Source organism: Protomyctophum bolini (genome assembly GCF_963924005.1).
Source record: "Protomyctophum bolini genome assembly, chromosome: 12".
NCBI classification, from domain to species: domain Eukaryota; kingdom Metazoa; phylum Chordata; class Actinopteri; order Myctophiformes; family Myctophidae; genus Protomyctophum; species Protomyctophum bolini.
Window position 1 is genome coordinate 14080254 of NC_137873.1, and position 14686 is coordinate 14094939.

The following is a 14686-nucleotide window of genomic DNA, read 5'->3' on the forward strand; positions in this document are numbered from 1 at the left end:
AACAAGCTGTCTAAATTATAATTAACATCACAGACGTCTGTAAATTAACTCTCAAAAGAAAAGAAAAGGCCCTCTGGCACGTGCCTACCGGCTGGCAAGGCAGCCTAATAGCCTATGTGTTTTGGCCTTTCCAACAATGCTGCTATATTAATAGAAGCTCAGAGTATCGATCCTACATTTTCTTTTTAATATCAATGCATTGCTGTATTGAAAATTAGAACATAAAGATATATTTATATATAAATGATATAGGCCTACTACTACTACTACTACTACTACTAATAATAATAATAATAATAATAATAATAATAATAATAATAATATATACACATAACATCAATAATAATAATGAACTGCATCAGCTTGTAGATCGGCGCTTTCTATGCAAAACAGTGGGGTCTGGTCACGTGACCATGCCGTGATCAGCTGACAGGACATTGCTAACACAACTAGCTTGGTCACAGTCACAGATCAGCACCAACCATCACAACAACATCAGCTGTTGTTGTTGTGTTCAAACCATCAACTCGATCAAGCCTCAAAACAAACCCATCGGTGTAAACAAACAATCAAACATCTGGTTGTCATGGAGACGGCAGGCTCGGTACCGGGGGCCGTGCGCTAGATCGCGTGCACTGCATTGGAATCAGTGATCTCGGGATGGATTTTGGGTTGAAGACCATGTTCAATGTCATGCTAACGGAGTAGCTGATGCTATAGCGGGCTAACGCGGAGAGGAGACGGGGAGGAGAGGAGCTCCTCCCGGCCAAGAGGACTGATCTCCCGGTGAGTCTGCACAGTGTCAGTGCATTGATTGATTGATTGATTGAAATATGTATTAACAGTTTGCAGAATTACAGTACAATTCAAGCACAATTCAATACAAAGACTGTTAACTGTGAGTGGACGACCCAACAAAGCATTACACTTGTTTACAAGATTCATCAATTCATCAAAACATTTAGAGACGTACAAATATACACTTCTATAAAGCCAAAGAACAGAACGGGAATTCATCATAAATGAGGTATAAAGGGAAAAGAAACATATACAGTGAGGGGGGAAAGGGGTGTGTGTGTGTGTGTGTGTGTGTGTGTGTGTGTGTGTGTGTGGGGGGGGGGGGGTGTCAGATTTTACGGGGCCCTAGAATGGCCCTTGTTGTTACATGATACAGTATGTACTATGTACAGTATTTCACATCCAGAGCCATAGAACAGTCTGCTTAACATATTTTCGGGTTGTAAATTGGCGGCCTTAATGTGATAAATGCTCCGTTTGTACTCACCCATTAAATAATTCCAAGGATGTGGAGTGAAATATGGTCCTCTGCTTTTATAATTTATATCCATGTGAAAGTTCTGGCACAAAACGTGTATTTAGTCAATTATCTCCACTTTTTCACGAGATGCACACGGACGTCTTTCTGGGCGAGGGGGCCTGAATAATCGCTGGACTGAATACGTCCTGTTTACCGACGACGTCATCACCAATTGACCAGGGAAACACAAAAGTTTGGGTCACACGTGACACAATTGGCAGGTGGTGTGATTAATTACCCAGCACCTATCGCAAGGCACCTGCCAATTGTGTGTCCTGAATCTGAATCTGAATCTAAAAAAAAAAAAAAATCATTAACAAAATATATGTGCCCACTCTGACTTTTATCCTTGGTTTTCCTGTGATTCCAGTTTACTGAGGCACTACACTGTCTCTCTGAATTCTATGTACTGTACATGTTTGCTTTTCTTAATAATGTATTAATTATGAAAGCATGTTATTTATGTTAGATTTTAAGTTACGTTGTTGTGTGTGAGTTAAATTCCAGTTACTCAGTAAGAAGCCTTTACTCATTTACTAGCCCTGGTTCTTGACTCTCGTATTCATACAAGAGTCAAGGCCTAACTGCACCCTGTTTTTTGCGCTCGCTACATTTACAACTTTTACGTATATATAAACATTCGGAATTAAAATATAAAGTACTCACAATTTGTCCCACGGGTGTTAGTTAGTTTCTGCTCCAGGGATTAGAATTGCTGCATCCCGCGTTGTTTAATAAAAAGCATTTTTATTTTGCCATTGGCTTTCAACTACGCGCCCCTATCGGTCGGGAGGAGGGTGGCACTGCAGGTACGTCATGACTGTCATGATAATCATCATGGCAGTCATGTATCAGGGCTACTCATTTACATTTAGTGTGCATCTGACAAACTGTTCTGAATTTCACAGAGGATTGCCTTGCTCAAGGGCTCACTAGTGTTCCCAGGTGGGCTGCGTGGATCTTCTTCAGCGGCCTGTGTGTGCCTGCATGTGTCATATTAATGTATTATCACATAATTAATGTGACATAGAAAGCCTCTTTTAATCTTCTTGCAACCATGACATCATGGCATTACACTTATAAATAAGTAAATAAATATTGTCGTGTGTGTGTGTGTGTGTGTGTGTGTGTGTGTGTGTGTGTGTGTGTGTGTGTGTGTGTGTGTGTGTGTGTGTGTGTGTGTGTGTGTGTGTGTGTGTGTGTGTGTGTGTGTGTGTGTGTGTGCGTGTGTGCGTGTCACCAGACACAGTCCAGTAAGAAGACAGGGGAAAAAGGCGCAGAGGAAGATCAACAGACCAGGGTTTCAAGCGGACCCTCAGTGAGCGGACCTCCCCCACCCCTCTTGGCCGGTGATCTCAGTCTCATCACCTGTGTACGCCTTACACAATTATCAAATAATCGACTAATGTCAATTATTTCAGATAATCTCCATTATTTGCATAATCGTTGTTTCCATTTGTCTGTATTAATTAATCTGTTGGAAAATGAGCATACATAGCCAATCTAATTTAATGTAATAATATTTTGTTTTATTTATTGCATATCAATAAATCTACAGTCTACACACAACATTCTAATTTTATTTTTAGAATTTAATTTATCGATTGGCCTGAATAACTACTTAACCCTGTATTCTACTTTGTTGTACAATAGTTTGTTGTACAACTATTTTGATAGTCATTCATTGTCATATCAGGTTTTGCAATTCGTGTATGTATTACTGACTGATGTATTCATTTTAGTCTAGTTTTAGTTAGCCTCGGAAACCCAGACATTTTTATTTCCAGGGGGGAAAAAAAGTGTGGGACCGAGTCCACTTCAATTCGGCAATCGGCATAGAGTAGCGCAAACGTCGATCACTCTCTGCTGATTTCTGTTCGTCTGCACCTTTGTTAAATTGACGCACAGACGTACACACACACACTCCTCTCCCTCTCTTTCGCTCTAACGAATTAGTCTCATGTCGCGCAGTTTTGTCTAGATTCTCCCGGGGGATCCTGCCGGAGATCCTGCCGGAGATGCCTATGCCATAGAAAGCAAAGGACCCCAGGCTAGGTTTTAGTTGACTAAATATTTTAAGATTTTAGTTGACTAAATCTACAGTTGATTTAGTCAATTTAAAATGTATGTTGGCAGGCCATCTCTCTAGATGGTCCTCGGACGAGCCCTCCATCGTTGCTTTGGGGCCTTGATGCCTGTTTTATATTTGGCTGTGTGTGCCATAAAATCCCTTCAGGTATCGCTTCGGTATCTAATCATGCTGTCAGCGTTTATTTCTCAACAATGACCGGCTCGCCGTCAGTCGTCGATCATAGTTTAGCTTTTATTTAGTCTTCAGTGAAAAAAGGTTGTGGATGAACGTTTAACGTCTTTCACCATAGTTTTAGTCGACAAAATTGACCCTGGTCAAGTGAAATGTCATTACCGTGACACAGCCCTTGTTTCTTGTCACCCTACAGCAGTGGTGATGTCGACATCAGGCTGTTGTCACCTGCCTGGCTCTCTGTGTGACTACTCTGGTGACACAGAGAGCCAGCCGTCCTCCAAGCACTCTGACCCCCACTCCAACACCTCCACACACTACGTGACGGCCAAGGTGACGGCCAAAGATGGACGACCGCTGTCCACCATCGTCAAAGCCGTGAGCTTACACAGGTGAGAACGAACATTGATTTGTTCAATTTGTTTTTATATTTTATATATTTTAATCATTTATATATATTTTAAAATATAAAAAAATGTATATATTCGCATTTGTATAACAAAAGTGTTAAGAATGTAAGGATTATGGAAATTCCACAAATATTTAACTTTTAAAAAATAGGTGAAAATAGCTGATCACAATAGCAGAATACAAGATCACTAGATATATTGCCTGAAATTTCTTTATTAGGAACAATCCCTTGAGATTAACCAGCTCGTTTTCAAGTGGGTCCACAATTCACAAAATACACTTTTTTTTACATACAATTCAACCAGACAAAACAATACAATACATAAACCCCCCCCCCCCAAAAAAAACAACTGCAACAAAACAACATTATACATAACATGGACATAACACATGGATCATTGCATCATGGATCTGTTACAATGATGATTAGTGAAAACATGAACAGGTAGTCTCAAGATAAGAGGACAGCACAGTTTTAAACAATTGAATGGATGTTATTGAACGAATATGGACAGGTAGATTGTTCCAGTCACAAGGAGCTTTAAACATAAATGTTTTTTTGCCAACTGATGTACCGGTAGGTATATTAAAGTAAACCTGTGAGCAATGTCTAAGTTGATTTGAAGAAGTGTATGGTATCATAAGCTGTTTCAAATACTGTGGATAATTTAAGTGAATGCATTTAAAGATGAACTGCAGCCAGTGCTGCTGTCTTCTTGAGGTGAGAGATGGTAAGTTGAGATTTTCATATAATAGTGGAAGATTTAAGGGCAATTTTTTCGCCGTTAACTTCAAGTCATGATGCAGAGAACCTTTTTGGCATGGAAGTACCTTAGGATCATAGGAAAAGATTTATCCAAAGACACAAGCTGCATTACCTTTCATTTCTGAATTATACACCTTTTTCAAAATGGCCGCCACCATTTACAGCAATACAGCATAGCCCGTATCTTTGCTTCTGTTAGAGCTATAATAATAATATTGGTGCCAAAGTATACATTTTTAGGGTCAAGGAATCCAATTAAATAGATTTCAAGACTAAAAAATCTAAAAGTTTTCTCGTTACCATGACAACGGGGGTAAAATATGCACATTTCATTCGAAAACATACGTTTTAACAGGCTATAACTTTACCCCCCCTTATCCACTAAAACTTTCATTTAGTTTCCTCTTTGGCTTGGAAGTACCTTAGGGTCATAGGAAAAGATTTATCCAAAGACACAAGCTGCATCAACTTTCATTTCTGAATTATACACCTTTTTCAAAATGGCCGCCACCATTTACAGCAATACAGCATAGCCCGTATCTTTGCTTCTGTTAGAGCTATAATAATAATATTGGTGCCAAAGTATACATTTTTAGGGTCAAGGAATCCAATTAAATAGATTTCAAGACTAAAAAATCTAAAAAAAATCTCGTTACCATGACAACGGGGGTAAAATATGCACATTTCATTCGAAAACATACGTTTTAACAGGGTAACTTTACCCCCCCTTATCCACTAAAACTTTCATTTAGTTTCCTCTTTGGCTTGGAAGTACCTTAGGGTCATAGGAAAAGATTTATCTAAAGACACAAGCTGCATCAACTTTCATTTCTGAATTATACACCTTTTTCAAAATGGCCGCCACCATTTACAGCAATACAGCATAGCCCGTATCTTTGCTTCTGTTAGAGCTATAATAATAATATTGGTGCCAAAGTATACATTTTTAGGGTCAAGGAATCCAATTAAATAGATTTCAAGATTAAAAAATCTAAAAAAAATCTCGTTACCATGACAACGGGGGTAAAATATGCACATTTCATTCGAAAACATACGTTTTAACAGGGTAACTTTACCCCCCCTTATCCACTAAAACTTTCATTTCGTTTCCTCTTTGGCTTGGAAGTACCTTAGGGTCATAGGAAAAGATTTATCCAAAGACACAAGCTGCATCAACTTTCATTTCTGAATTATACACCTTTTTCAAAATGGCCGCCACCATTTACAGCAATACAGCATAGCCCGTATCTTTGCTTCTGTTAGAGCTATAATAATAATATTGGTGCCAAAGTATACATTTTTAGGGTCAAGGAATCCAATTAAATAGATTTCAAGACTAAAAAATCTAAAAAAAATCTCGTTACCATGACAACGGGGGTAAAATATGCACATTTCATTCGAAAACATACGTTTTAACAGGGTAACTTTACCCCCCCTTATCCACTAAAACTTTCATTTAGTTTCCTCTTTGGCTTGGAAGTACCTTAGGGTCATAGGAAAAGATTTATCCAAAGACACAAGCTGCATCAACTTTCATTTCTGAATTATACACCTTTTTCAAAATGACCGCCACCATTTACAGCAATACAGCATAGCCCGCATCTTTGCTTCTGTTAGAGCTATAATAATAATATAAGGGTCAATACCATGACAATGGGGTTGCAAATCCTATTCACATAATGTATACGAGACAAGTATTTGCAGAGAGCCATGTATGCTCTGACATGCAGCATTTTCAAGGTGCCTTACATGGGGCCCTGTATGGGGCACCTGTTGTGGGGGATTCTGTAGTCTTACTGGGGGTCTTCAACGCACGTGGGCAATGAGATACTTGGGAGTGGCGTGTTTGAGAGGAACGATCTCCCTGATCTGAACCCGAGTAGTGGCTTGTTATTGGACTTCTGTGCCAATCATGGGCTGACCATAACAGTTATGGTCAGTATATGTTATCCCGGGAGACTCGGGACAGCCAGTTAAGCAACTCCACAGTGGAAAAGCCCCAGAGGTTGGTGAGATCCGTCGAGAAATGCTGAAGGCTCTGGGTGTTGAGGGGATTGGTTGACACTTGACACATATTTTCAACATAGGGACAGATAGGGTGAGAAGTTCAGTCATGCTTATTCTTTTGGAAAGGAGCCAACTTAGGTGGTTCGGGCATCTGGTTAGGATGCTTATCGGGCATCTCCCTATAGGGAGGTCCTCGATGCACGTCCCACTGGGAGGAGACCCCTGGGAAGACCAAGGATGAGATGGAGGGATTACAACCATTAATTGGCCTTGGAACGCCTCTGAATCCCCCAGGAGGAAGTTACTAATGTTGCTCTGGAGAGGGAAGTCTGTAGCTCTGGTGGAGCTGTTGCCCCTATGACCTGACAGGGAAGGATTTCGAGACGCAGTCGTGGAGGAGAGGGTACGCTTCGAGGAGCTAAGGGTTGCTTTACTGCTTTTTGCAGATTATGTTGTCGAGTGTGTGGTGGCCATAGGAAGAGCATCAGCATCTCCAAATCTGAGGCCATGGTACTCAGCAGGGAACAGCTGTATTGTGCAATGCTGGGGAAAATTGTATGTCAACTTGTTGAGACTTATTTGATTAATTACAATTGTGATGGTCTGCGTCTCCAAATCTGAGGCCATGGTTCTCAGCAGGAAACCGGTGGATTGTGCAGTCCGGGTAGGGAATGAGGCATTACCCCAGGTGAAGGAGTTCAAGTATCTCGGGGTCTTGTTCACGAGTGAGGGGAGAACGGACAAGGAGATCAGCCGGAGAATCGGAGCGGCAGGGGTAGTATTGCAGTCGCTGTACCGCACTGTTGTGACAAAAAGAGAGTTGAGACAGAGGGCAAAGCTCTCTATCTACCGAGCAATCTTCGTTCCTACTCTCACCTATGGTCATGAAGTGTTCCTACTCTCACCTATGGTCATGAAGTGATCCTACTCTCACCTGTGGTCATGAAGTGTTCCTACTCTCACCTATGGTCATGAAGTGTTCCTACTCTCACCTGTGGTCATGAAGTGTTCCTACTCTCACCTATGGTCATGAAGTGTTCCTACTCTCACCTGTGGTCATGAAGTGTTCCTACTCTCACCTATGGTCATGAAATGTGGGTCATGACCGAAAAGAATAAGGTCACGAATACAAGCGGCCGAAATGAGTTTTCTTCGACGGGTGGCTGGCATCTCGCTTAGAGATAGGGTGAGAAGTTCAGTCACACGAGAGAGACTCGGAGTAGAACCGCTGCTCCTTCGCCTTCGGAGTCAGCTGGGGTGGTTCGCGCATCTGGTTAGGATGCCTCTCGGCCGCCTCCCTAGGGAGGTCCTCGACACACGTCCCACTGGGAAGAGACCCCGGAGCAGACCAAGGCGCAGTTGGAGGAAATACATCGACTCACTGGCCTTGGAACGTCTCAGAATCCTCCAGGAGGAAGTCACTGATGTTGCTCTGGAGAGGGAAATCTGGAGCTCTCTGGTGGAGCTGTTGCCCCCGCGACCCGACTACGGATAAGGGGTTGAAGATGGATGGATGGATGGATGGTGATGGTAATGAGAAAAACATTGGGGTTTTTTTAGCGGCGCTACTATATGCACAGCTTTGTGTGTACGTGTGTGCATGAGCACGGAATGTGCTCAGCTGATTGGCTGATGATGTATGATGATATGAGTGGAAATGAGCAAAATTTTATAACAGAAGCAAAAATATTAGATCTGCTGTATTATTGTAAATGGTGGCGGCCATTTTAAAAATGTGTATATTTCGTAAATGAAGGGTGATGCAACTCGTCTCTTTGGATAAATCTTTTCCAATTGCCCTAAGGCACTTCCATGCCAAAGGGAAAACTAAATAAAGGTTTTAGGGGTGAGGGGTGGAAAGTTACCCTGTTAAAACTTATTTTACGATTTAAATTAGCATATTTAACAGCTATTGTCATGGTAACGAGAAAACTATTTGGTTTTTTAGTCTTGAAATCCATTTAATTGGATTCCTTGACCCTAAAAATGTATACTTTAGCACCAATATTATTATTATAGCTCTAACAGAAGCAAAGATACGGGCTATGCTGTATTGCTGTAAATGGTGGCGGCCATTTTGAAAAAGGTGTATAATTCAGAAATGAAAGGTGATGCAGCTTGTGTCTTTGGATAAATCTTTTCCTTTGACCCTAAGGTACTTCCAAGCCAAAGAGGAAACTAAATGAAAGTTTTAGTGGATAAGGGGGGGTAAAGTTAGCCTGTTAAAACGTATGTTTTCGAATGAAATGTGCATATTTTACCCCCGTTGTCATGGTAACGAGAAAACTTTTAGATTTTTTAGTCTTGAAATCTATTTAATTGGATTCCTTGACCCTAAAAATGTATACTTTGGCACCAATATTATTATTATAGCTCTAACAGAAGCAAAGATACGGGCTATGCTGTATTGCTGTAAATGGTGGCGGCCATTTTGAAAAAGGTGTATAATTCAGAAATGAAAGGTAATGCAGCTTGTGTCTTTGGATAAATCTTTTCCTATGACCCTAAGGTACTTCCATGCCAAAGAGGAAACTAAATCAAAGCTTTAGTGGTTGAGGGGGGGTAAAGTTACCCTGTTAAAACACTTTTTTCAAATTAAATTAGCATATTTTACCCCTGTTGTCATGGTAACGAGAAAACAATTGGGTTTTTTATTCTTGAAATCCATTTAATTGGATTCCTTGACCCTAAAAATGTATACTTTGACACCAATATTATTATTATAGCTCTAACAGAAGCAAAGATATTGGGTATGGTGTAATAGTGGGTTATTGTCGGCGGCCATTTTGAAAAACATGTATATTTCATAAATGAAGGTTGATGCAGCTTGTGTCTTTGGATAAATCTTTTAGTATGACCCTAAGGTAATTCCATACCAAAGGGTTTCTCTGCATCATGACTTGAAGTCAAACGTGTCTTAAATCTTCCACTATAAGGTACAGTGGTGGGTCATATATGGGCAGTCAAGGACAAATCTGCATAAGCGGGTTATATGCTGAGTTCAAGGAAAGAAGGTTTGTTTTAGGGGCAGTCTGGTAAACTACATCTGCATAATCAAGAATTGGTAGTATGAGTTGTTGATCTAGTTTCTTTCTATAGATAGAACACCAGTACTGAAGTAGATTTTCCAGACTATGTTATCTACAGTATATGACATTTAAATTATAGATATTCACCAGTTTGCGTCACGATGAGAGACACACTTTCTCTTTTGGTCTCGAGCCCAAAAGACTGGTCCAATCAACAGATTAATTGTTACGTTTTGCTTCTGTGTTTTGTCCTATAGTGATGTGGGCATGTGTCGGATCTGCCACGAGGGGAGCGGCAGCAGTGGCGGCGGGGAGAGCCTGCTGTCACCCTGCGGGTGCACGGGCACCCTGGGCCAGGTGCACCGCAGCTGCCTGGAGAGGTGGCTGTCCTCCTCCAACACCAGCTACTGTGAGCTCTGCCACACGCAGTTCACCATCGAACGGCGGCCGCAGCCCCTCACGCAGGTTAGAGATAATGTTTAAGGCCTGTTACATTTATTACCATCCATCCATCAATCCATCTTTAACCGCTTATCCAAAGCCGGATCACGGTGGCAACAGTTCCAGCAGAACTAACCCTGTCCCTAACCCTAAGCTAAATTCAGCCTTCCCTCTCCAGATGGAAGACTGACTTGTATTTCATTAATTGTATTTAATTAATTGATGCTAGGTTCTTGGTTTACCTATGATCCTAGTTTACTGAGGCACTACACTGTCTCTCTGCATTTGATGCAGATTAGATTTTTTACGTTGCTTATTGTAAGTCGCTCTGGATATGCATGTCTGCTAAATAAATACCAAAATTGTTTGTTTTTGGCATATTCCTAAGGCAATAATTTGATTTGATTGATTGTTAGGAGAGACTTGCGGTGTCTCCTACTGGAGACATTAAATTATTTAGGAATGCGACATAACAAAAAAATAAAAAGGTGTGAAATTGATAGGAAAGCACACAGTGGCATTTTCAATTCTATTTATTTACTACATAACTGAGAGACAGACGTTTCGGCTAGCCAGCCTTCATCAGTGTGTGTAATTGGGGTGAACTACTCCTTATAATAAATGTTGTCATCATCATCGTTCTCAGTGGCTGAAGGACCCGGGGCCGCGCAGTGAGAAGCGCACGTTGCTGTGCGACATGGCGTGCTTCCTGCTCATCACGCCGCTGGCGGCCATCTCCGGCTGGCTGTGTCTGCGCGGAGCTCAGGACCACCTGCAGCTGAAGAGCCGCCTGGAGGCGGTGGGCCTCATCGCCCTGACCATCGCCCTGTTCACCATATACATCCTCTGGACGCTGGCGAGTACACGCTCCATGTTATTTCTACACCTCGACCCAGTTAATCTAGTTAGTTTTTGTCACAGTCTTTTGAATACAATTCCATTTAGTCATATTTTAGTTCTTTTGGTTTTAGTTGACTAAATATCATAAGACATTAGTCGACTACAGTTGGTTTAGTAGACTGAAATGTATTTTTGGTGAGCCGTGATGGTGTCTTACACTTATCTGCCTGCCAAAGATAGCTGTCTCCACTTTTCCTCCTAGAGCTGTGGTTCTGAAACATTCACATCACTGGTTTTCTGTAACACTGCAAGTGATAGAGATAAATACATAAAAACTATATATATAATATATACTGTATATAGAAATGTGGAGGAACAAAGTTTCTGCCCGACAGATATGCACCTCACTATCAAATATCTCAACATCAGGTTTGTTTTGATGTCTCTCTCCCTCTCTCTTTCTTAGGTGTCGTTCCGCTATCACTGTCAGCTGTACTCGGAGTGGAGGAGGACCAATCAGAAGGTGCGGCTGCTCATGCCCGACCTTAAAGGGCCGCACTCTGCACAGCGCGACGCCACGCCCACCAAGTCCTCCAAGAAAATGACTGACGAGACCATCGTATGAGCGTAGCCCCTCTCCCCACAGCCTAAAAGACACCCAGAGCGCTCTCTGAAAATCCACGTGTATTATATTATGAAGAAAATAAGACTTTCATAGAGGGGGAGAGTGGATTTTTTTTCTCTCCCTCTGTTTAGGTTTCTGTTTCCCTCTCAATTATCAACTCACCCTGTGAAGCCTTGGCTTCATGGAGATTCTTAGCTTTCTTTTCCTTTTTTCGCATTCCTGAGCCAATATTTCGTTGTTGAATTGAAGTCAATACATAAGAGGTCAAGGTTAACGAGAGCAACGCTATATTTAAAATTGATCATTAACAATTTCGTCAAAATGTATAAAACATATATTAATAATAAATCACTTAAATGTAATCTAGAATTGTTCCCCATACATTACATTACCTAATTAACTCATTAAAACTGCGAAAGCATCCGTCCTTTTAGATTTTAACTATATATCGGCTCTGCCTGGTGGAAACCTATGTCCAAAAATATTACTTTTGAGGATTCAAATTCAAAAGTAGCAGCTCAAAACATGTCGCTTTGTGCCATTTTAGTTAACTGGAAACTGGACAAGTTTCTTGAGCAAGGCTTTATTTGTGATGCTCAGGTGCTGCCGATTGTGCATCTTGAATTTAGACCTTTTCGGTTGTATTCCCTCAGGGGCAGCTGGTGGTCCATCTTGTGTGATTCATTTAGACTTTTTTGGTTGTCCTGGAAATATTGCAATATTTGACCAGGATTGCAGCCAAAAAGGGGAAAAAAAGAAAATCTTCATGAAGTCATGGCCTTGTCGTGTGATTAATTGAAAAGGGGTATTTTAGGGGTGAACTACGCCTTTTAACCCATTTAGGACTGAGGCCGAATGTTGCTATATACTGTAAATAGCAACAAGAACCCCAGAAGGGGTTCCCGTCCTGAAACAGGCACCTGATGTGAACTACCTTAACTGGGAAAGCCAAGGACAAGGACCCTCAACGTGCTTTTTTGTTTTTGGGAGGAACTCATTCCAGACTGATACTGCATGCACTGGCGTTGTGACACCTGACTAGACTGCCAGCTGCTGGGACATGGGACTCGTGACAGTATGCCACCGATGTAATGTAGTTGAATATAATGGATTCAAGCATGCTACTACACTATCTGAATTATTCACTAACCCCCCCCCCCCCCCCCCACACACACACACACACACACACACACACACACACACACACACACAAACACGTTTTCTATACTTGTGAGGACGTCAACACTTTACGAGACCAATTTGATGCATTTTTACCTTTCCATTCTTGACCCTAAACCTTAAGTCTGAATTGTACATGGTATGAATAAGGCGTAACTCCGACCCTAACCCCTAAACCTACAGTAACCTCTACATTGGATGGTTCTATAACGTTTTAATTTCAAGGACTAAAATAATTGTCTTTGACTGTAGTCCCTTCCAGGAAAATGCGTCATAGGACATTTTCTGTTAATTTTCCCATAGCTTCATTTTGATTAGCTCGGCAGCAGATTTGAACTGGGAAAACATGACATCTCACAAGTATAGTAATACAAACACACGCACACTCTCACACGCACACAGCCTCCAAACTCTGTCTGTTGTTTCTGAACAACTAGCATCACGATGAAATGAGAAGTACGAAAAGTAAAACTAGTCAGTTTTTATCCTCTCCTGACAAGTAAAGACCCATGGTCTCATATATAATATATATACATAGTATAACCTCAACCCAAATGAGAACTCCTTAGGTAACATTTTCTCATTGCTGTTGTAAACAGTTAAAGTAAAACAATGATTCACTAATCATGTATATCAGTGGTTGTCAAACTTTTTCATGTCAAGGACCTCCAAAAGTAATGTATTTGAACATGGACCCCCATCTGAAAGTAGAATATTTGTTGATTTCTGTTGATAAAATGTTATAAATGTTTCTAAATAGATCTACAAGCTCACAACTGTGTGTGCGTGCGTGTGCACTCGTGCATATATACAGTAGGCTCACGTCGCCAGACAATTATTCCACAATCTCCAAATGCTATATGGCACTGATTCCTTACTTACATTTCCTGAAAAGTAACAGTTTTGGACATAATTATGAGGTTCTACCTGACAGCCACGGTGTGTACCATGGAAAACAGATCTTCATAGCAACTGCTAATAGCAACACAATACATCAAACACAGTTCTGCGGATATAGTGGAAATAGCCCATCGAAACGTGAGCTTGTAGATCGGTTAAAAGTAAGTGTACTAATTTAAGTAGGCCCTATACTTTTTCCACCACTGCAAAAGAAGGCACTGTTGTGTTTACCCGTGGATAAATTGAGGGGGCTTAAAGGGATATTTAATTTACTCAGGCTAACATAGTTAAAATGGAGTTTGAAGTTACAGGGGTTGCTTTGTATAGGAAGGGGGCTTGTCTAATAACATTAATATCAAATATCGAAATACTGAATAAAAATACTGTCTGGGGTGGTCACAAAAGCTTGCGTAGTAGACGATAAAATGACCCAAAAATGTTTTGAAAGTTAAATATGAACGGACGTAGAATACACACATCGACAGGCTGGTTGCTGGGCTAAAGAAACTTCAGTAGATATTGGATGGAGCCCGCACACCACAGGTATAAGAAAGACGTTCTTTATTGAGAATTCTGACATTTTTCGATCTACATGACATCCACATGACCTGATGAAGATCAATTATTATTGGGTGGAATTTGAATCTTCTGGTTGCACTCCAGTGAGAGTTAGGTCATTGTGCAATTATAAAACATCATTTTGTTTGATATTTTTCTCTGTAAATTAATGCCCTACTTTGCATACAACACTCACTCAATAGCGCAAATAGCCAATCTACAAGCTTGTAGATGGGCTATATTATTTTACATTTTGAAAGTTGAAGTGGTGTGTTTGTGGGTTTTTTATAAATTATTTAACTAATTAAAATGATTAATTAAGAGCTTGTGACTAAATAACTACACAATC

General features: G+C 40.8%; 1 protein-coding gene across 4 annotated transcripts; it reads left to right on the plus strand.

Moving 5' to 3' along the window:
* The first annotated feature begins 455 nt into the window (after positions 1-455).
* LOC308326416 (E3 ubiquitin-protein ligase MARCHF2-like) lies at positions 456-14686 on the plus strand. Of its 4 annotated transcripts, XM_080779294.1 has the most exons (7): positions 456-786; positions 2227-2293; positions 2562-2690; positions 3778-3973; positions 10052-10259; positions 10882-11091; positions 11542-14686. In XM_080779294.1, exons 4-7 carry the CDS (start codon positions 3786-3788, stop codon positions 11698-11700), a joined length of 765 nt encoding a protein of 254 aa, XP_080635420.1. In that variant the 5' UTR covers positions 456-786; positions 2227-2293; positions 2562-2690; positions 3778-3785; the 3' UTR covers positions 11701-14686. The 4 variants fall into 4 exon arrangements, with proteins under 4 accessions (XP_080635420.1, XP_080635419.1, XP_080635421.1 ...); XM_080779293.1 differs by lacking the exon at positions 2227-2293; XM_080779295.1 differs by lacking the exon at positions 2227-2293 and having other exon boundaries at positions 2562-2636.